This window comes from Callorhinus ursinus, unplaced genomic scaffold (genome assembly GCF_003265705.2).
Source record: "Callorhinus ursinus isolate GAN/ISIS: 27379988/994484 unplaced genomic scaffold, GSC_fseal_2.0 scaffold11, whole genome shotgun sequence".
Taxonomy (NCBI): Eukaryota; Metazoa; Chordata; class Mammalia; order Carnivora; family Otariidae; genus Callorhinus; species Callorhinus ursinus.
Genome location: NW_027397073.1, coordinates 23,814,217 through 23,836,659, shown reverse-complemented (window position 1 = coordinate 23,836,659; position 22,443 = coordinate 23,814,217). Strand labels below are relative to the sequence as shown.

The 22,443-nt window shown below is 48.1% G+C and overlaps 1 protein-coding gene across 3 annotated transcripts in view; it reads right to left on the bottom strand.

The window, feature by feature from the left end:
* The window catches only part of MYO5B (myosin VB), a 345,264-nt gene that overhangs the window by 127,706 nt on the left and 195,115 nt on the right, over positions 1-22,443 (bottom strand). For all 3 annotated transcript variants that reach the window (XM_025886612.2, XM_073898217.1, XM_073898218.1), the window contains exons 5-8: positions 16,388-16,544; positions 9,927-10,070; positions 8,537-8,618; positions 2,867-2,974 (exon numbers count right to left, since the gene is read on the bottom strand). In XM_025886612.2, coding sequence (XP_025742397.2) covers positions 2,867-2,974; positions 8,537-8,618; positions 9,927-10,070; positions 16,388-16,544 — 491 coding nt within the window. The remainder of the gene's footprint in view (positions 1-2,866; positions 2,975-8,536; positions 8,619-9,926; positions 10,071-16,387; positions 16,545-22,443) is intronic.

Below are 22,443 nucleotides of genomic sequence, written 5' to 3'. Positions count from 1 at the left end.
TATACTGGGATTAAAAACTATCCACAAAGTGGACAACCCAAGCGTGAACTAGACAAATTAACTCTAGACTTCACTAATGACAGAGGACTACCACTGTGTAAGCTTCATAGGGGCTGGGATTTACTTTTTAAATTCATTTTAAAGTTTAAGTTTTAAACTATACAAAGAAATAGCAATATAATGAATCCCTGTTCTTGCCTTGGCATATAGGTGCTCAGAAACCCAAATAATGGAACTGCATTGATGATGTTACATAGACTGCAAATGTGTACAGAAATGCATGAGCCATTCAAATATCTGGTTTTGTTTAATCTAATTAAAAAAATAAACAGCTGGAGGCCAAAAAACTTTAGTGTAACTGAATAAGATGGAAAAAAGGAAGACCGGTTCAAGTCAGAGGTTGATACCCCCAGACAAGACAGGGGACTTGGTGGTGGTACCCCCGTGTGGGGAGTAGAGTACTAGGCTTTCAATCAGAGCTCAGAGGGTCCTGCTCTCAAATAGGTCCTACTAGTCAGGAAGTGGGTTTTGAACCATCCCAGAAGGAACAGATCACTTTTCTCTCTCCTTCACTTTTTCTTGGGAACGAATGCTTTGTCCATTTCCAAAGCCTTCACCACACTGTCATGGTAGGAATTTAAGTAGTAGACATTGAATGACTTCTGAATCCTAACAATAGTTAGGATGGCTGCACTATACTGACCAGAAAGCCCCTTCTTTATACACTATCCTAATAAGCAGTACCTCACTATGACAAGCAAAAAACCAAAAATCAAAACAATAAAACTGAAGGGGTAGAGCAGGGGTTGGCAACCTATGGCCCATAGCCCACGGTGTGTTTTTATGAATAAAGTTTTATTAGAAGAGTCATGCCCATTCATTTGTGTTCTATGGCTACTTTCACACAACAATGGCAAAGCGGAGTAGCTGCTTCAAAAGAGCACATGGCTCAAAGAGCCCCAATTATTTATAATCTTTCCTTTAAGAAAAAGCGGGAGTAAAAAAGTGGATGCGTTTATTGAAGAGTAGGGAAGAAAGGCTTATTTCAATAGATTCTCCAATGCCATTTCCTTTGTGAATGAAAGCACCCAGCTCCTCGAGCCTTGGAGGGAACCGCCTGCTCCTCGGATCAGCACCCGCCCACTGCTCAAAGCCGACTCCAGGGGCCTCCTCCTGCCTCCGGTCAAACCGGGCAGACTGTTCCCCTGCTTGGCAAGTCCCCTCCAAACCTGCTCCCCAACTGAAGAATAAAATGATTATGGGACGTTGGAGAAGTCAGGGGTGCCAGTTATCAATTTATTATCTCTCAGTTTACAATCCGCCCCGCTTTGGGATACTGGAGCAAGACCCGGTGAACATTTCCCCTTTGCCCACTGGTGGAATGGTCAGCTTGGTCAAAGAGCACTGTAGTGACCGAGCTGCAAGAGGACATGTGTGTTCTTGGTTCTGGTCCTCCACAGTTCTGATTCATTGCAGCAGCACAGCAACACCCCAGACAAGCCACTGCGGTGCCCTCAGGCCATGCTCTCCTCATTAGCAGCTGCTTTGGAGACCTTCTGGTCCCCCCCCACACGCTGGGGGCAACTGCAGGTTGCCTTGCAGACCAGCAATGGCCCATGCCCTCTGGCAGGATTCTTCACCAGCAGGCTTCCTGCTCTTGGGCTAACCACATGTTCCCAGAAGCGGCTGAAATCTTAGCCAGTAAACAGTTCTTGTATCAGCTGCTCTTCCTTGCCCTTTTGCACCTGCTACTTCTGGACCCCTAAAGTCCTCCTATACCCTTTTTATAATCATCAGCTACTGCTCTAGTTAATTGATATTTTTCATTGGAATAACCAGTGTGGCTTTTAGATCATTATTTCATGGGTACAAAAGACAAAGTATGTCTACCCACCGGTTATTCAGAGACATGAAGAGCACTCAGATTTCAGTCCATGAAACCCTGCTTCTACCATACAGAGATTAAGGTGTGTCTTGCTTGGCCATGTTTTATTTGGACATTGGGTAAGACTGCCCATATTCCCACCAAAGAACTTAAGAAATGCAGCTCTGAAGTAGTCACATGACTCAAACCAGATGTCTACCTCTGCCAGAGAAGGGGCTGGGGAAAAACACAACAGCTGTCCTGAGCCGCTTCCTGAGTATCAGGCTGACTGGGCAAGCTTTGTTTTTTCTGGCCGCAGGTTCCAGGAATTAACTCATTCAATTTCACAGTTAAGAAAGGCTTGCCTTCCACTTTACCACTTAGGTTCCTCTTCCTCAAAAATGGCAAGGGAGAGGAATTTTCTCTCACTCTATTGCCCTTTATGCCCAGGACGACGCTTGATGTTAGCCAAAAGACCGAGTAGTGATACGAGCACAGAGAGATCTTGAAGAATTCCACGGTTACGCGCTCTACGGAAAAAGTGGTAACAGAAAGGACACTGTGTATGTGAGAATGCTGCCAGACCTTCATAGTCTGCTTCCAACTCGGATCCCAGGACATCGTTACGTGGGTTGGTTTGGTCCTAAAGACATGCTGTTTCTGCTAGAATACATGGCCTCCAAACCCAGACCACAGCACGAGAAGATGGGGCTTTTTCGTTTTTCTCCACTGGCTTCAGTGGCCTGAGGAAGTGGAAAGGCCACTTTGCAGTGCCTAAGAGCATGACTCTCAAACCCTTATTTTTAAGACAGATCAACAAAGGTACAAGTCTTAAACTCTGGAATCTGAGGGTTGGGATGGAGTAAGAGTGAGACAACATTCACCAAGGGCAACAGGGCTTCTCATGGGCTTACGAAGGTCGGCAAAGCAGGACACTGTTGTGCTTTTCTACTCTCCATGAAGTCAACTGTCTGGGCCTTTTCCCACTCAGAAGCTGCTTACCCAGGAGTGTGAAGGCTTGTCGTGTCTTCTCAAAGTCCTGAGCATCATCTACACCCTCGATGCACGTGCCTCCTCCCTGCGAGGTATAGAAGAAGTCCTCTGCACACGCTGTGGGAAATGAGAAGGAAAGGCATCAGGCATTGGAGAGAAGCTCCAACCCGGTTTACCCACAGATCGTGACCCATGAGGATTTCTACTCATCCCAGACCAAAATTTTATTCCCAGCTGGATGTGCAACCCTTATCTTTACTGACAACAGCAAATGGAGAGAAAACTGGATAAGGAGACACAGAGCATTATACTATGCTGACAGAATGCATTGCTGTGTTTGTATAAAACTAATATGTGAAAAACACGTGAACATAAAAAGTCATTGGTGGTTCAGTTTACAGGATTCACCACAGACTTGTTTTTAAAAAGGATGTGAGGGGCACCTGGGTGGCATAGTCGGTTAAGCATCCGACTCTTGGTTTCAGCTCAGGTCATGATCCTGGGGTCCTGGGACCGAGCCCCATGTTGAGCTCTGTGCTCAGTGTGGAGTCTGCTTGAGATTCTCTCCCCCTCTCCCCTCTGCCCCTCTTGCTCCTGCACACACTCTATCTCTAAAGTAAACAAATCTTTAAAAGAAAAAAAAGATCTAATATACAGTGAGAGGTACACCTACCCTAGAATCACAGACTTCCATAACTGTCGATAAGCTTAGTATGACAACCTCATTTGACAAAGAAGAAGCATTGATGTGCCCAAGGTAACATGGTTTTTTGTTCATTTGTTTTACCAAGTTAGGGCACCCCTGAGTTCCTCGGGCACATGAACAGATGCAAGTTGAGACCCTCATGTGTTTGCTCTCACCTCCAGCTCAATTCCTCTCAGTCAGGCCTCTGAAAACAGCCTGGGGGACAACTGGTTAGGAGGGGCCCCGGTTCTGCCTTAGAATTCAGAGCCAACCTTAGCAGAGGGCAACAACGCAACAAGACCCAGGTAGCATCCGTGCGACACGCTTGGAGGTCGGCATTCAGGGCAACAAGTGCACCTAATCAAAATTCCCCCCGGAAAATCACATTTTCCACAAAATACAGTACCTTTGTGTAATACAACCCCGCCCAGTGTTTGGAATTTCTAAATGTATAATGTTTGATTTTGACAAGACACCAAAGCTGGACACTGGTGTTCTTCTCCAGTAAAGACTAGTAAAATTATTTCCCCTTGTGTGCATATGGTAAAATGCACGTCAGTTCAACATGCTTAGATGCAGTTTCATTGCAATATCCAGTCTTCCTTCAACACCTTCATCTGCCCCTGTGACCCCTTACGAACTTCTCGAGTCTCCTTCCTTGCTCCACTCCGACTACCGCTGCTCATGTCTGACGTTCAGCGTACACCTGTTGTCTGCAGACTGTTGCCAAAGACTAACCCCGTCTTCCTGCTCCTTCAAACCCACTTTCACGCTGCTGGTAACTCTGATCACACTGCACCCCCATTTAAAGCCTTTTAGAGAACGCTTCCTGCCCCAGTAGCCTCAAGACAGAGGTCAAAGACCCTCAAAGAACCTCCTGGGTCCTTTGTGATGCAGCCATGTCTCTAGCCCCTCCAGACTCAGGGCTGGGCCGTCCTTCCCTTCCCGATCTCTTGTCCCTGATCCACCCATTTCCTTACTGTCATTCCTCAGCTCTACCCACCCCCACCTGCAATCCAGGCCTACAGAGGCCCCGCCTACCTCTCCTTTCCGGTCTCTTCCATTTCCCATCTTGCATCCTCTGCTACAAGCCACACTCCTCCTGTAAGTGCACACTGCCAGGCCCAGCTAGGAAGTGGCCCAACTCAGATCCAAACCCGGCCTCACACAGCCCGAGCTAGACCGTCAGGCTACACTGCCCAGAGGCATGGAGAGCAGGATATCAGCCGTAGCTTATGAGGGAAGGCTTCCTGGAGGAGGAACCCAAACCCTGATGACTAGAGGCACTTGAGCAGGGAGAGGAAGGACTTAAGCCCCAGGCTCACAGACAGACACAGGAAAGGCAAATGGTTATGAAGGAAGTCACAGCAGGTCTCTGTGGAAGATGCTATGTTCAGCTTTTATACAGAACCCTCCACCCCACAAGCTTTAGCACAGTATAGAAGGGTTTCGAAGGCTTAAGAAAAGCATTTTTCCTTTTCACTCACCTTTCAAAGTACTTCCTTTGATGATTTTTGCAGGCCCCACATGAAGAGGACTGGATATACTTATTTTTCAGCTAGGCAAACTGAGGAACTAGGCTTTGAAGGGATTACCCAGGCTCTCCCAGACTTTGGCCAGCCTGGGAGCCCATTACTTGGTCATCCTATTGTGGAGATGGTTGTTTATGACATGGTTCTGCCATAAACACAACCCAACTTGTTATCAGAAGCTATCAGCTGACACACCAGAAAAATACACAAGGCACCAGACCTCCCTGTTGGAGGAAAGGAGGCATTTTCAGCGTCTACCAAGACCCCTTCACTGTCAACAGCCAGGGCCCCCCTGCCTGATGTTCTGAGTCACACCGACCGCCCACCTTCCCCACTGCTAGATCCCAAACTCGGGCCCCACAGGGTAACTTCCTCCAGCTGGGGCCCACCCAGGTCAGTCACAGCTTCACTCTACTAAATGATCTGAATCCAATCGAGATCATCATCTTCTTTCAGGTGTGCAATCAGCTCTGGCACCATCACACTCCAGACCCTAGTGAGAGACATCCCAACAGGAGACAGTCCTCTGCCACCAGCTTAGCTGCCCTGGATCCTGGCTCTATTTTCCAGCCCGTGAAGCCAGCACTGACTGTCCCATCCCGGAGCAACATCTCGTCCTCCAGTTTGGGTCTCTATTTTTCACATTTCCAAGGAGATATATGCCACAAAGTCCCCTAGGAACTGGCTCACCAGATAGACACTGTACAATGTACAGATCAGACCGTGTACAGCCCACAGAGGAGGCATGAGCCCAGTGCTTAGAGCAGGGGACCATCGGGGGGCCCCGGCTGCCAGCTGTCACTTCACCTGGGAGGCTTTGCTCCAACTATACAAAGCAAGAGAGGCTGTTCAAAAGACTATCAACACACCCATGGAAGTGAAAAATAAAAAATTTATTCCTTATTACCTGAAGGCTGTATTTAAGGAACTAAAAGCCCATTACATCTCTTTTTACCATTATTTATTCACACTTTGACCAATGATTCACGGGAGTATTGTTGCTGTCGTCATTTTTTAAATCTCATCCTGAAGTCATTTTAATGCAACAGACCAGCACCAACAGGGCAGAGGGAAGCGTGGATGGCTGGAAGTGTGTATGGAGTGTTTCTCCACTCTCAACTGCACAAAGCCCTCGCCGGCCAAGGGGTCTTGCCGAGACTTCTGCACACTTGAGGAGCATGTTCTAGGTGAAGACAAGGGAGGAGGAGGCAAGGCAGTCTACCCACTAGGAACCACTGGCTAGTCCTTCATTTACTTCATGTTTCCAACCACTCAACCAGGGTTATTGTGGAACTAAGTGTCAGGCTTCAGTGCTCACAGCCAATGCACCCACGAGGCCAAACACAGCCTCACCCTGAGCACAAGAGCTCATCAACACCTCTGTGCTTTCGGAAGATGTTCTTGAAGGGACAGTGCAAGAAACTGATCATCAGATCGGGTAGTTTTCAAGTGCTCCAGCTGGGGGCCCAAGGAGTCTGACATCTTGCTGCAATACAGAATAAGGAAAAGCCACCCCCCCCTTTTTTTTTTAAAAGTTCAATGCACTTACATAAGTGCAAAAAAAAAAAAAAATATTAGGAGGATTTCTCCCCCTATATCCTCAAAGTTACATTTGGGATAAAATGGTCCAAATTCAAAGGATCTTGCCAGTACTTGTTCATTTTTCTATAAAAATTGACATTTGAAAAAAGTTTCATCCCCTACAGGCTGGCCCTAAAAAGTCTAGCTGGGCCCATGTCCCCAGCTCTGGGAAGGAAAGAGGAGGATGGCAAAGGCCCGTAGTGTGGCCTGCATTCCTGGTCACTTGTGGCCATAAACCAACATCCGAGCCCAAGGTGCCAGCTCAGAGAAGGATGCATCAAACGAGGCTTGTACCCGTCACTCCCGAGGTGTTTACAGCTTCACTGGGGGAGATGCTGACTTGCAAACACTGAATAGAGTACAGCAGAAAACCAGCATAATATGCCCTCCCAGGCTTCCTCCTCGGGTTCTCGATTTACTTCCCCTGGGAACCTTCGGACCCGCCTCAGCCACGCTTCACTCAGCGTACTCCTATCCCCGTGTACTGTACCGGACTGCAAGCCAGGCGAGGGCAGCACCCACAACGGCTACGTGCAGTGCTATGTCCCTGGTGCCTAACCCCGCCTGTGCAGGGCTCAGTGAACGAGCAAAGGACCCAGCGCTAAACTGCAGCACCCAGGCACCAAACGCGGCAGGAATTCATAAGCAAGTAAAGCAGAGAGTTAGGAGGCCAGACTGAGGTGTGAACTACCTGGTGCGTCTCAGCTACAATGAACACAGGCTGGTGCCGTCAGAGGTCGATGTGGTGCTGGGCCCTGAAGCCAGCTACGATTCGGGTCGTGGGCAGCCTCGGCAGTCGGTTTCTCTTGCAGATGCACAAGGACCAACCAACCCCTATCTAGACACCCAGCTCTTCACACCATCTGCTACTACTGAACCTCTCCACACCCCCTCAAATCCAGACAACAGGCCAGAGACAGGATGCTTGGCAAACACAGGATGTGATGGGGCCCCCCAGGCTTGTGACATCACACACCTCAGTTGGGAGAGGGCTCTGAGGACTCAGGGCCAGGAGTCCATCAATATTCCTTACCAAGTTCAGTGCACGGAAGGAGGGAGGCCCCGGGCCGCAAGGAGAGGCCCTCCATCAGGGGTCTGAAGACCTAAAGCCTGCTCGCTCCTCTCTCTTGGCCCCGGCTCCACACCAACAGCCTCCACGTAAACGACACTTGCCGAAGCCCTCAGCCAACAGCACTAGCAGACACGAGGGGGGGATTTAGACCCACTGGAAGGCTGTCTTTTTTTTATCTGACAGCTGCAACTGGATGACTCGATTGAGCAGCACTTCTGGTCTCTCCATCCCCTCCCACCCCCCCCGTGTGCCCCGCCCCCGCCAGGTGAGGCACTGGGCTGCCACAGTGCCCCACGTGCTCCGGAGAAATCGGAGCACCGTGGCGCCTAAAGCCCCCTCCGGTCCATCCATCTTCATCCTGCCCCAGCCTCTCGCTCCCTCCTTTCCTTCAGCTCCATCCTTAAGTAGGACTTAAAACTCAGGGGCCACAATGACATGATGTGCATTAGCTAAATCTCTAGATCCTCATGGCGGGGACATACTGTTTATGCTGTCCAAAGTGGAATCATTTTTCAAAATAACTCATGGAATTCTTGTGTGCTCTGCAAAATACTGTTCTTTAACCCCTGCCTCTTCCCCCCTCAAACGGATTTCTGTGGCAGGAAGCCTGGGGACAATTAGCCCGAGTTTACAGATTGGGTATGACGCTCAAGGAGGTCTGGGGTAGGGTGGGGACATGCCCACACAGGAGGCAGAGCTAGGACAAGAACCCAGGACAGAGGGCTCTGAGCAGAGCCTCCTGAATGCAGCACCTGCTGCCGCCGTAGCCACCCCCCACCCCCGCCCCGGGCACACACACGTTTGCATACTTAGTGCAAGCTCTTTGAATTCTGGAAGACTGCCGGCAGCACAGAGCTGGTAGAAGATGTGGTAATTCCTCTCATCGTCTGCCTGGAGGAGGAAACAAGCTCAACAGTTTTAAGGCAGTGACCCCTGAGATCATCCCCTCACTCGCTCTCATCCCAGAGTCCTGTGGGTGACAGAGGTCAAGACTCGTGTTCATGTCTTCCCTCCCGGCTCTGCCACCTGCAACCCCCACCTCCAGATGTTCCATTCACGGCTGTGCTCCTTCTTCGAGCCTGAGGACTTTTACCTCTCACCTATTTTCTTTTTCTCCCACACAGAGGATCATCTCTCCTCCACGAGTGGCGGATTGGCCAACCAACACACACTTCTTCAGATATCCGTGCTGCCTGGCTCAGGGTGCACAGACTGTGGCTTGCCTGTGGTAGGCTCCCTTTCTCCTCTGGGAGGCTTGGACCTAGTCAGAGCTCTGCCCTTGCCCATCATGTCAGGCTGGGGCAGTCACTAAAGGTCCCAGATGGAGGCAGGACTTACGGCGGACATTCAGGCTACACCTGCCTTAAACTGGCAGAGTGGTGGTGTTGGGGGGTAGGGGGTCAGGAGGCCTGAGCAAACGAAGAGGAAGGCTCGAGGGGTGTTCAGAGAAGACTCTGGCCAGAGCCACAAGCAGCTGTGACCTGCACCCAGCACAGCGGGCTGTTTCCTTTGCTGCCAGGACGTAAGGATGTGGGGCTGGCTGTCAAAACAATTTGGGAGGTGGGGAGAAAGCCTGAACAGAAAAAGGGAAAAACTAATAAAGCTGGTTAAAAAAATCCATTAGAGGTCTGTTAAGCATCAGCACGCTGACGGGCGTCTCTGAGAAGCAGCCGAGGCTGTTTTGGATGTCCCCTCTGAAGGCAGCTGAGTGCCAGGGTGGGAAGGCCATGCACCATCTCAGGTCAGGGAGGGAACACTGAAAGGGGGCTGGGGGAGGACTGTTTTCAGGCTAAGTAGATGGCCAAGTAGTGTGTTTTTTGTTTTTTGTTTAACAAAACAAAGGTTCCTGGGGAAGCTGAAGCCCACAACATTCCCCTAATCCTAAGACTCTCAAATCCAAGAGGAACAGGACTATCTTCTTCTTGCCTGTATCTCTGGTATCGAGCGCAGGGCTAGTACATAACAGGCATTCATTAGGTTTCTTGATTGAATCTAAAAACAATACCCACCTGGGAAGATGCTCGGGCCTGATGCCCACAGCATTCACACGAATACTTTTTGACATAAGGAAAGAAAGCCAAAAGAACAAGTGTATCCAAAAGATGAGATTGGTCTCCGGGCACAGGGAGTGGGTCAGGGAGCAAGTGAGCATCACTCATGGGGGGAAAAGTACAAAAGGGCCCAACTCGTACCGCTCACCTGAAAGACCACTCTGGACTTCTCCAGCAGGTAGGTCCTCATGTTGGCCCCAATGATGTGGTACCTCTTATCAAAGCCAATCTGAATATACTTTCCAAATCGGCTGCTGTTGTCATTGCGAGTAGTTTTGGCATTTCCGATGGCCTGCACAGAACACACAAGAGGTATGCAAAACCAGGAAAGTTTCTTGAGTTCTAGGTGGTATGTGTGTGGTAGCAGCTCCATGTCCTCTCTCTCCTCTTCCTTACAGAACCTCCTCCGCTGCTGGGATGGCAATGAGCAGAGCTAGAAATAAAACCTCATTTCCTGCCTCCTTTGCTCCTAAGGATGGCCAGTGAGAGTAAGGAGTTGACTGGTGGACGCTCCAGATCCTTCCTGGAATGCATGTGGTGATGGCTACAGCTGTAGCAGTCACCTTGGGACCATGAAGGAAAGGTCTGAAGAATCACAGAGCTCACCACTCTGACACACTTGAGCTACTAAATCAATGCCAGTATCTGAGAGCTCTGAACTTTTGGTGAGAAAAGCAAACCTTCCTGTGCTTTGATCAGGTCTCCACAACTAAGCAGTCAAATGTCATTCCCATCTGATAAATGGTATTTCCGAGAAAGAGACCAAAGATCAACACCAACCCCTCTACATCTCATCACTAGATCATATCAGGAAGACCTCACTCTCTGGATGCCATTTCTCATGCAGCTGTAGGGGCACAGTTCAAAACACTCGATAAGAATTTAAAAGTGAGGGACTAAATGGCCTGGCATGATTATTCACTTTCTATAAAGCATCACATTGTTAATGGATCAGTAATGAATATATTAGTATTTTAATCCCTTTCACATTTGTTTTGGTTGTTAAAACACTTGAAAAATATCTACTATACATTTTCAGTGGTCTACGAAATTTGAGGGACAGAGGTTGAAAGAAAATCCAAAATCCAGACTGACCCTCGACCTCTTCTCAGTGAAATCCAAGCCAGAGCTACTAATGTCCCAAAACTACATGAGGCTCAGCTGGCATCTGTTATTAACAAGGCAAACAGGGCAGCTGAAAGCAAATCCCTACTGTTTAAAAGATCACAATAACAAATACTCATGAAAATGTCCGACTCCTATTTTTGAGAGGAGTCAGGTGAGGCCTTGAGTTATGCAAGCGTTCACTCACAGAAACCTAAGCCTAGCTCTGCACTACAGAAGCTCTTCAGTCCAGGAACGCTTGTGTTCTACACATCCACTCCCCATCGAAGTCCACCCGGTGGGATGTCCCAAACGGGTGCCAAAAATCCAACCTTAATTTAATCAAGCTTCTGAATTTTACTGCCCTTTTACAGGAAACAGGACAAAGGAACACGTTCTCAGCATCGTGAAGATGCAATTAGCAAAGTCCAGTTCGTGGAACATTCTTAAAGACCATATCTAGTTGCAACAAATACACTTCAATGTATTTTCAATGTACATTTCAAAATACTCAAATTCCGTAATTCGTAAAATGGCAACAAGAGCCTTTGCCAAACCTGACACCACTCTTTGTGATGGCTTAGGGGAAAGCTTGCCCAAGGTCTAAAGATCACAGTTGAAAGGTCTCTCCTCCTTACCTCACTAGGCTGCTTTGAGAAGTGACAGATCTAGAAGTACTTTAAAAGTATGTAATGGCACCCACAAAGAAAAGAGATTATTACTACTCAACCCATCAACTCTACCCTAGGATTCCCAACTCCTGTGTGTAAAGGACTCACGTGCAATTCTTCATCTTTTAAACGCTTGCTAATTTTTTTCTGGTTACCCACGGACTCAGGAAACGTTTTGATAAGTTATTATAGATGAGAAAAAAAAAAAAAAACAGGTTTTAGCCTTCACTGAGTCCTACAGACCAAGGGGAAAAAAAAAAAAAAACAAATGATGCAAGTGGTTACAACGTGGAAAATGAGCAAATGCTATGAACAGGAAATTCACAGCAGAAACTCGTATGACCAATAAGCGTTAAGAAAAGATAACTTCACCGGACATCAGAAAACCGCAGACTAAAATGGCAGTCCGCAGGGGCCATAACTAAGAACTTGGACACTACAAAATGAGGAGGATATGAGGACAAAGAAACTCTCCTACGTTGCTGGCTCAAATGGGAACCAGAACAACCAATTCTGAAAAGTCACTGGACCTATCTAGTAAAACTGAATACACATGTACCTAAAGGTTCAGCAACTCTACTTCTAGACATAACCTGGAAAAATACTTAAGTGTAGGCGTGAGGAAGCACAAGAATGTTTGGTTCAAGTTGTATTTAGCAATAAAAAAAGAAATCCATCCTAAATGCCCATTAGTAGGGGAACAGATAAAGTGTAGTGTATTCACACAATGGGACATTATAAAGCTGGTATAATAAACTAGAGCATGATTCGTGGATAAGTTTAAGAGATGTTGAAAGAGTTGCAAAATGACAAAATATGCTACCATTCACATAGGACATAAGAGAACCACCTTCTTTGTTGTTTATGCATATGCAAATATGTAGGAAGATCAAATGAACTGGAATAATTTCAGTATAATTAGGATTATACAACAGTGAGGGACATATCAATACGTGCAAGCACAGAGCAGAGGCAATTAGCCATGCCCAGCACAACAGGGATGGCTTGAAGGAGTGTAAATTGACAAGGGTCTTAAAGGCTGAGTAGAGTTTTGCTAGTGAGGACGGGGAGGGGTTCTAGTTATGGACACGGCCTGGGTCAAGGGACAGGACACGTGAGTGTGTGGAGTGGCCAGAGTGTGCTGGCACACGAGACAAGAGACGTGCTAAGTTATTCTGGGCATGGACTCTTATATGAATAGGTTAATAGTTGTAGGCCTTGTTTCTTTAGCTTAAAAGGAAAAAAGTTAAATACCCCAAATTACATAGTAACCGGTCTTAGTTTAGATTGCTTTTGCTCACTGTACCTCGTCTCCTCTATCTCCCAGGATGGGGGCAGTCTCTGGCTCCCGGACTCGTGTGGTACAGACTCTGGGCACCCCAAGAAGTCACGTGACCCATCTGACCCGGACTTCGTTCTGCCTTTTCTCTAACAGTCTCTTGATTACCAATACCCTTTAATCAGTGCAGACTTGTGAACAAATCACTCCCGGGATGCTGGCAAGCTCTTACACAGAGCAGGGTCAGACAGCTCTGGCACTGAGAATAAATCATCCCAATCCACCCTCAAGTCGCCTTTAATTCAAACCACTGCCACTTAGCGCAGCTCACTGGGGATTCTACCACCTCGGACCGTCCTCAACTCTGTCTCCCCAGGAGGCAGACGCAGAACTAATGAATGGTGCAGGAGCAGAGCTGACTGCTTGGTTGGGAGGTGCCATTCTGCACCGGGACAGAGGCAGAGTCATCAGGAATTGGTTGGTCCCTGATGAAGACGGGCCTTGTGTTGCCTCTGACCCTCTGAGGAGCCACCAAACTGACTGGGCTTCCTGACACAAGGGCCCACCTAGACTCCTGTGAAGAGTCAGGCTTTAGCACTGCAGAAGCTGCTCTTTCTCAGCCCAGCAACACTTTCTAACTTGCCCAGAGTCCTTCCTGGCTACAATTCTTCCTTTCCATGTTTCTCTCCAAGATTTCTCTCAAATAGAACACTTAAAAACTCAAGGGACAGTCTCCAACTGACCAAATTCTGTCAGTTGACAGAATGAGCCCTAGGGAATTACCCATATTGTTTCCAAAGTAGCAATTTGCACAAGGTAGAAATTGAATATTGTGAGCCCAAACCACTGCACCATTTATTTTCGTGACATCACACACTGAGGAGGCTGCTCCGCGCACACACTCCTCCTTTAGACCTTAGCAACTAAACCACATCTTGTGGGATTCTAGGTGTGCATGGTGCTCTCCCATTTCTCCCATGCCAAAGTACTCTGAATCCCCAGCAGTGCACCAGCCCATTCAGGACATAAGAGATACTGAAAATGTTAGGTTATTTTAGACCACTATCATTTAAAAACCATTCCCAAGGCAGGGACTCGGATGCTTGCATGCCATTGTTCAGTGGCATTATTCATACTAGCCAAGAGGAAACCCAAGTAGTTCACCAACAGTGGGATGGATTAACAAAGTGTGGTATTATCCAAACAATATCATCCAACCATAAAAAGGAAGAGGGTACTCCTCCATTCTACAACACAGATGAACTCTGAAAACACTAAGTGAAGTACGTCAGACACAAAAGAACAAATACTGTGTGATTCCACTTACATGAGGTGCCTAGAACAGGCAAATTCATGGAGACAGAAAGTAGCAAAGAGGTTACAAGGGTCTGGCAGGGAAGAATAAGGAGTTATTCTTTAATGCGTACCGTTTGGGATGATTAAAGAGTTCTAGAAATGGATAGTGGTGATGGTTGCCTAACACTGAATGTCCTTAATACCCTTCAATTGTTCATTTAAAATAGTGAAAATGGTAAATTTTATGTATGTTTAACAACAATTAAATCAATTAAAAAGTCTTCCTGTGTCTCGTACGTGTTTAATAATGGGGTGATCTACCTTCATTAAATTCTCACCTTGACTAAAATTACTTTGTCCAGGCACCTGAGATGTAACAGAATTCTTCCCTTCTCTGTTTTGCCCAGAAAAATTACTTCCTCTACTTCTAAAAGAGGTAGCACTCTGGGTCTTTGAAACCTTATTACCTTAAAAATGAACTGAGTTCTGAAACTCAGGGGCAAAGGAGAGGCTGAAAGCCTGGTTTCACTCCCATTTGAGATGAAACGTGATGCTAATCGTAGAGTACAATCTTAGTGCCTCGATTTAGGTGCACAGATGGTCCCAGGTAGGCCAGGCCATAGTCGACCATCACATTCTGAGTCGAGACCATAGCCAGGCCCCCATCTTAGGCTTAGAATACATGCTATGAACAAAGGGGCTACTAACTAGTTGCAGGTCTGACAATATTAATATGTTTGCAGCCAATAAGGCAGTTCAGAAAACAGCTCAATGATATGGACATAAGGCTTATTACTATCATATTCAGTGAAAAAACTATAAGGAAACAGACCCTAATGTGGAACAATTATCAGCAAGCTGTAGAAAGGCAAATTTGGGGGCCTCCTACCCAGACCTTCTGAATCAGCAACTCTGGGGGGTAGGGTCCAGTAATCTGGTTAAACAGGCCCGCCAGGTGATTCTGATGCACTCAAGTTTAAGAACCATTGTAAGAGAATGAAAGTCTTTTTGTTCATATCTTTTTGGTAAAAATGCCTCCAACCGTACAGACCATTTTCCAATCCATGTAAGAATATGGAAACTTTTGTTGAATTGTTAATATGTTATGTCCTGTTAGTCAACAGAGAATCAAAGTTCTCCAGATAATCCAACTGTGTAGGCAGATTATACCCACAAAAGCAATGAATTCCTATGAATTGAGACTCAGTATTCAGTCGGGCAATGTGGTACAGGAAGGGGGTGGGAAGGGATCTAGGAAGGTCCAGGCAGGTTCTTGTTTCCCCCAGCTCCAAAACAATCTGAGAGACTAACCACCTTGGTGACTTGGGTCTTAATCGATGTGGCTCAAGGCACTGCAGAGAAATCTGATACTATCTTGGCAGCTTTTGGCGTCAACTCAATTTCTTCTTCCTAAAACAAAGGAGCTGCCCTGGGCTGGTGGGGGTCTGATTCCCACCAGAGGACAATCAAGAGCCTCTACTTCAGAGGCAGGATATCAAAGCGGGCCCAGGGACTGCACACCCATTTAGATCTACTTTATCAGAGTTAAGTGGTTATGGAGGAAAGAGAGAGAAAAAGAGCAATAGAGTTCTGCCCCTAAAATATGGGGAGTTCCAGCAAGATTGCAGTTTTAGGAAGTCTCTCTGGCCCTGTACCTGTACTGACTGCGCTGGGGCTGGGGAGTCGAGGTACAGACAGAATGCCCTGACCAGTTCATGCCATCACAGGTAACTGCTTCCTGACGATCAACAGATTCTGTGCTATCACAGAGCTTTTGGCTCTACCTTCCCCCCTCCCCATAAAATAAAAAGTTCAGATCTACCTAGCCTCCCACGCCCACGCACACTGCCCTCCTGATGCAGCGAGCCCTCAGAGCCCTGGACGGTTTGGGTGAAGTGTGGATTTGCTGACACATGATGGCAGCAGGGGAGGGAAGGGCAGCAGAGGTGGAGGCAGAACGGAAGGATGCTCACTAGAGAATTCAGCAGAGTTCAGGGACAAGGACGGCATGAAAAGGACACTCCACTCGGTGCTGGGGCCCTGAAGGATGCTACCAGGTGAGATCACTCCCAAACCTGTGGTCTTAGGGGCACCTTCGGCATCTCTTCCTTACCAGGAGACAAGGGGCTCTGCAAGAAAGGCATGAATGTGCTTCCAGGGACTCTAGTGGGCAACCGCGCGAGGCTGGCCACCCAGCAGTCTGGCTGCCAGAGGAAGGAACTCTAGCCAGAAAGGCCAAGTGTGTTCGGAAGGTTTTACCTCCATGATGGGACTGGACGCCAGGACCTTCTCTTCGATGTTGGTGTCACTGGCTGAGCCACCCACTGTGGCAAAATAGCGCATGGCATACTTGGCTGACACGGTCTTGCCGGCTCCAGATTCCCCGCTGACGATGATGGACTGGTTCTTCTCATCTCTGGAAGGGAAAAAGCTCTGGTCAGTGGCTGGCTGTGGAAAGGCTCTGTTGCCTCCCAGGGACTCTGCTGACAAAGCCCTGAGCTCGGTCAAGATCATGCCACCTTCTCTGAAGGGTAAGTATGAGGAACAGTGTTAGGATAGTCTGCCCGCCCTCCCATGCTTGCGTAAGATCCACGAGGAGAAAGGAGAGTTCAGAAAAGGGCTTACCAATGGCACACACCCTTCCTAAGGGCCCTCAGGAAGGGAGATGTGGCCAGTTGGTCATGATTACATGTCCTCCCTGGATGCAGCACCCCCAACCCGTTTCTCTATGTACGTGTATATATACACATACACTGGGAGCACTGGGCAGACTCTGGTGTGGTAGCTGGGCTGAGGAAACCTGAACCGAGAGCCACTGTTCAAGGTCAGCAAAGGGCCATGGGGTCTCAGCTCACACAAACTGTTGTCATCAGATGGGGAGGGATGGGAGTAAATACAGGTGTCTAGTGCATACCGTTGAAAAAATGGGGGAAAAAAAAAACCAATGGATCATCCAAATTGGCTCTACAACCAATTACCTGAGAACATATGTAAACTCCACCTAGTATTTGGAGGAATAAGAAGTGGCTTGCTGAGATCCCTTGTAGTTCTAGAAGCCTGTGGATGATGCTTGTATTTCCCAGGTTCACTCATTTTAATTTTACAGGACATCCACCAGACCCCAGGGATAATGACAGGTGTCACCTCTCCTCCCAATACTTCATTATCAACTCCCTAGAAAATGGCTCAGGAGCACAACCCTCCTGGATGATTAAGAGTATAACCGGCTGGACCTCTAGCCCGGAACCGTAAACCTCTGAAACAGACCCCAGCCTGACGCCAGCTTCAGAACACACCCCATGACCGCAGGAACCGAAATGCAGGAGCCACACCCCCAGGCCTGACGTTTTGCTTCAGGTCCCCACATTCAACCTAAAATTAACTGATGAGCACAGGATGCATCTGAGCCTTACTGCTGAGCAGAGGGTCACATGGAAAGGAGAGGTAGAGACTGTCCGAAGAACTCAAGGCGGCTCCTTGGGAGTAAACATAAGGATGCTAGGAGAGTGTGACCCAGAGCAGCAGGGGCGGGGGGCAGGGGTAAGCGCTGCCTGGCTCCCTGCGGCAACAGCACATACACACCAAACTGGACTGCGAGGAGACAGAGAACACAGGACGGTCGGCACAAATAAGGCGGCACAGACCCATGACATGTGTCACTTTTCACCTGCAGTGTCAAGATGGGAACCGCCCTGTGCATCAGTGGGAAATGAGCCCAGGCCCTGGGCTCAGGAAAGGAGCAGCTCCTGCAAGAGGCAGAAAAGCCTGCGGAGCTAGCAGGCTATTCCAAAGTCAGTCATCAGGAATTTAAGAAGTGGGGCTGGCTTACGTGACGACAAAGTGTCAGAAACTCAAGAGACAGAATCAAGGCAGGGAAACAAGACCGGCAGGATGTAGAGGCAAATTCTGAGGCTCTGATGAAAACGCATGCACATGGCCGAGAAATCGTCAAGAGTTGTAAATCTCCCCAAGTTTTAACAAATCTTTACGTTCAAGGCTCTTGAACATAAGGAAGTGCGGGCAATGGCCAGTAGTGCTAACTGCTGCCTTCTTTGATGGATATTAGATGTGATACTGACATGTAGGCTCAAGTCAGGTAAATATACCTCTTCTCAGACCAACAAGTACCTTTTGACACCGTCCCTAACTTGGACCATTCTCAAATATTTTTAATTGGAGATTTTTATGTAGTTCCCCTGCACTTCTGCATACACCGGCCCCTCCCATCCCTAATTAATTGCCCGGCTAGGTGCACAATGGGTACACACATATGCTATTTGGTCACAGCCCATAAGCTGGCCTTAGGGATGATGGACAACAGCCCTCTCTTGTTCTATGTATATTAGCTTTGCTTCCAACTCAAACAGCTAGCAACCAGAATACAGGCATTAAATACAAACTTGAACCTCATTTGCAGTAATTAGCTAGCTGACTTTGGACAAGGTCATTCACTGATTTGACCCTTGGTCCTCCCAGCCCAGTCCCTCATGACTAGGAGGCCCAACTCCTGCTTGTCTTCATGGCCACCTTGAGGTAGGTACCCAGGTCTCTGATGCATCCCCGCACTCCTGCCCAATTGTGCAAAGCACAGTTCTCATCAGGTTTCTCCCAATCAGAACAGCAAACTGCACATTGCTTGTTGAACCAAGTCTGAACCCCTTAGCTGAGCATTTGAAACCCTCTACAACGCATGCCCCCAACACTAAAACCCTTCACAAGTGTGGCAGACCAGTGCTACAGACAAAACACTGGGCTTTTAGTCTAAGGACCTGGCCTGAGCCCTGCCTGGTTCTGCCATCAGTGGGCTCTTTGTAAACCTTCACACCACGTTGCAGAGCATATACCCATCTACACTGTGTGGGATGATGGGAGTTCAGCCGAACTGGACTACCAGTCTCTAAAACCACACCCTTTCCCAGCCCTGCCATGTGTGGTTTTCCTTTACCTGACCTCACCTTCACCATGGACTTTCTCTCCTGCTCCATGCAAAGCCCACTCCGTCCTGCCTTAGGTGGCCCAGCAGGCTATTTCCCCGTCTTCTAAAGCCCACATCATTGGCTTTGTACCACTGTTAAGACACTGTCACATTCCACCTTATATTGATATCAGTCCTATCATCTTACCTGTGTGACTCTGGGTCATTTCTTTCCTCCGGGCTTCTGTCTCTTTACCTCTAGAGGACAGGCTGTGACTTGGGACTCCCCGAAGGATCTCCTCCGTCTCTGACACTGGAGGATTCTACCACCAAAATCCTAATAGGAAGTTTGGTTGGGGAAAGCTCTCCATTTCAAATTCTGGTTATTCAGGGCTGATTTGGGGTTAGATGTTTTTAAATATGGAATTCTACCCAATATCCTTCAAAAACATAACCCATATATAGCTCCATTCAGCCCAATTATAGGAAGGACTTAGCTGGCAACTTAGGTCAATTTGCTTTTCAATGAATTATTTTCTCTTAAGTCCAGTGAAATTCCCTTTAGAAAAAGAAAACAATGGCCAAGGGCTTTCATATCCAGCTGTTATTCAGGTCCAGGCTGTCTTCAGGGAAGTATGCAATAGCCACAACAGGAAAGGTCCCTCAAAGGCCTGTGCCTCAGACAAGAGCACAGCATCCTAAGGCACCTAGCCACCCTTCAGCATCTAAGCAGAACACTGACAACCAATAGACAACCAACCAACCAACCCCCCCCACACACACAGCTGCTCCCCCATTTCACACAGGATCCTCTTCTTTGATACCCGAGAAGCAGAACTATTGCTAAACCACCTCTTGCAAACATTTCCCACCAAACCACTGCAGAGCTTTCAGCTCCCTGAGCAAGGTCGATCCCCACCCCCTCCTCATTTTGGAGGGGGCCCCCCTGGGAAGTACAGTGAAGGCAGATGGCTGTTAAGGCACCTAAGGTTGCTCCACTAAAGGAAAGCCCTGCTGATCAGCCAGACACTATGGGAACTTTAAGAAATGCTGCTGAAATGTTGTCTTATTTGGGTTTCCTGTGGAGGATAATTGGTCACCTATGGCCTCCCAAACAGCAACACATACACAGAATGCTCAGGGAGACGCTGTTCCAGCTGCCTCTGGAGAGAAGCCCCAGAACAGCTCCAGAGCAACCATCCCAGCTGGAACAGGCAATGCCAAGTGCCCCACCTGTGGATCTGTGTGGCACCTCTGTCCTCATACGTGGCCCCGTGTTCTAGCAGCCACAGTCCACCCACACTAGTCACTGAACTGAGAACTCATGGAGGGCAGGCACTCACTTTAACCTTGAATCCCCGGGGCTCCTGGTACCGTCTGTCCGCATCCCCCCTACTGTACCTTCTCCGTGTAAGTGGCAACAGCCTCCACTCCCCGACGATAGCCACAAACCTAGGAATCATTGTCCCTCACTTCCCCTCAAGCTCCACATTAGCAAGTCCTATTGCATCATCTCCCAATGCAGTCTGTCCCCTTCTCTGTACACCTCAGTCCTGGATATCACCACAACCGACAGGCGTGACAAAGGCAGCTTTCTGACGTCCACTCCCACCTCTCTTAGCACAGCCTCCTCACGTGACCTTTTGTGTGCGAATACTGGATCGCGTCTCTCCCCAGCTTTCGGCACTCCGGTGGGCCTCTCTGCCCTCGGAGAGCCCAGCTCTGCTGCCTTCAAGGCCCAGCTTTTTCACCCTCACTCCTCCCTTCGTTTGCTACATTCTAGCCACACAGGGCTTCTTTACCCCCTCCTACTTTATAGTTGCCTGAAGCTTTTCTAGCTCAAACTTTTTTCTTTTATTTGGTCTCACAACTCTTAATGCCTGGTACTCAATCACACTCTGTCTTTGGCAGTTCTTGCATTACTGCTTTTCAGTGCAATTAATTACTGCCTATTTACATCATGCTCGGATGGCATGCAAAACTATTAGCCATGCACCCCATGCTTAGGATTCATAAGACTATTGGGTGCCCGTCTTCCCACTTTAAAGAAGATAAAGCTAAAGCTTGGAGAAACCAAAAAACATGCTTGGAGTTCTCAACTGGTGACAGCCCAAGCCCAAACTCAAACACAGGCTTTCACCTGTCTGCCCAATTTCCCAATGGGCTGTGCTGGGACGTCACTACCATTACACTCCTTGTGTAAGAAAGCATCCCTTAATGAACTTAGCCCCTGGAACAAATCTAGCCTTCATATAAGATTAGATGTGAATCAGACGACCTTAGCACTAGTTGGCTTACGACTTAGCTGAAACGTGGCTTCTTCAGAAGCTCTTCCCTGACCGTGTTGCCTTCACAGCATTCACTACACAATTTAATAACGGTTTACTCGCCCACTCAGTGTTCTTCTCACCCTCGTCTCTCCCACCAGAACTCAAGCCCCATGATGGCTGACCTCAGATGCAGGGGCCTGAATGGGCAGGCCAGCAGCTGGACTGTGGGAAGACCAGAGCCCCAGCAAGGACCATCATGTATAGTGGTCCATACAGGCTGCACTCAGCAACTGGTACCCCCCTAGAGTTGTGCGATTTACTGCCCACAAAACCAAATTTGGTGGTCTCTGCCCTGTGCTCAGCCTCCCACGCTTGTTCATGGGAAGGGGACTGTGGGAGACTAAGTCTCAGGTTCAACTACTGGCCTGATTCAGGCTTTCTCTGAGAAAAAAGGAAGAGGTGGGAGCAGCATCTGCTAAAGCCCCCCTCCCCCCCACCGCCCCCCGACAGTGCCATTACCCAACAGGACGGAGGAGAAGCCTGGCTAAGGCCCAGTAGGAAGGACACCCTGTCTCTGAACACATCATTAAGCCCCTCCATCATTTCCTCCTCTAATGACAAATCATCCAAAAATTTGGGTGTCAGTAGAATGTATTCTGTTCACTAATGGGATCATCAATCTACTGTTTCTTGCCTGTCTGTTGGGTCTCTAATTATATTTTCAGCACCCTCATCACCACACAGATTATCTACTACAGTTTAAAAAAACTAGAGGGGCGCCTGGGTGGCTCAGTCGTTAAGCAGCTGCCTTGGGCTCAGGTCATGATCTCCGGGTCCTGGGATCGAGCCCCGCATTGGGCTCCCTGCTATGCGGGAAGCCTTCCTCTCCCTCTCCCACTTCCCCTGCTTGTGTTCCCTCTTCTCACTCTATCAAACAAAATCTTAAAAAAAAATGAATAAAATAAAAAAACTACACTAGAGAATGGGGAGTCAACAAATTTGTAATTAATTTTTGTTTGGGGGCACCTGGGTGGTTCAGTTAAGCATCCGTTGGTTTTGGCTCAGGTCATGATCTCAGGGTTGTAGGATCGAGCCCCACATCAGGCTCTGCACTCAGCACAGAGTCTGCT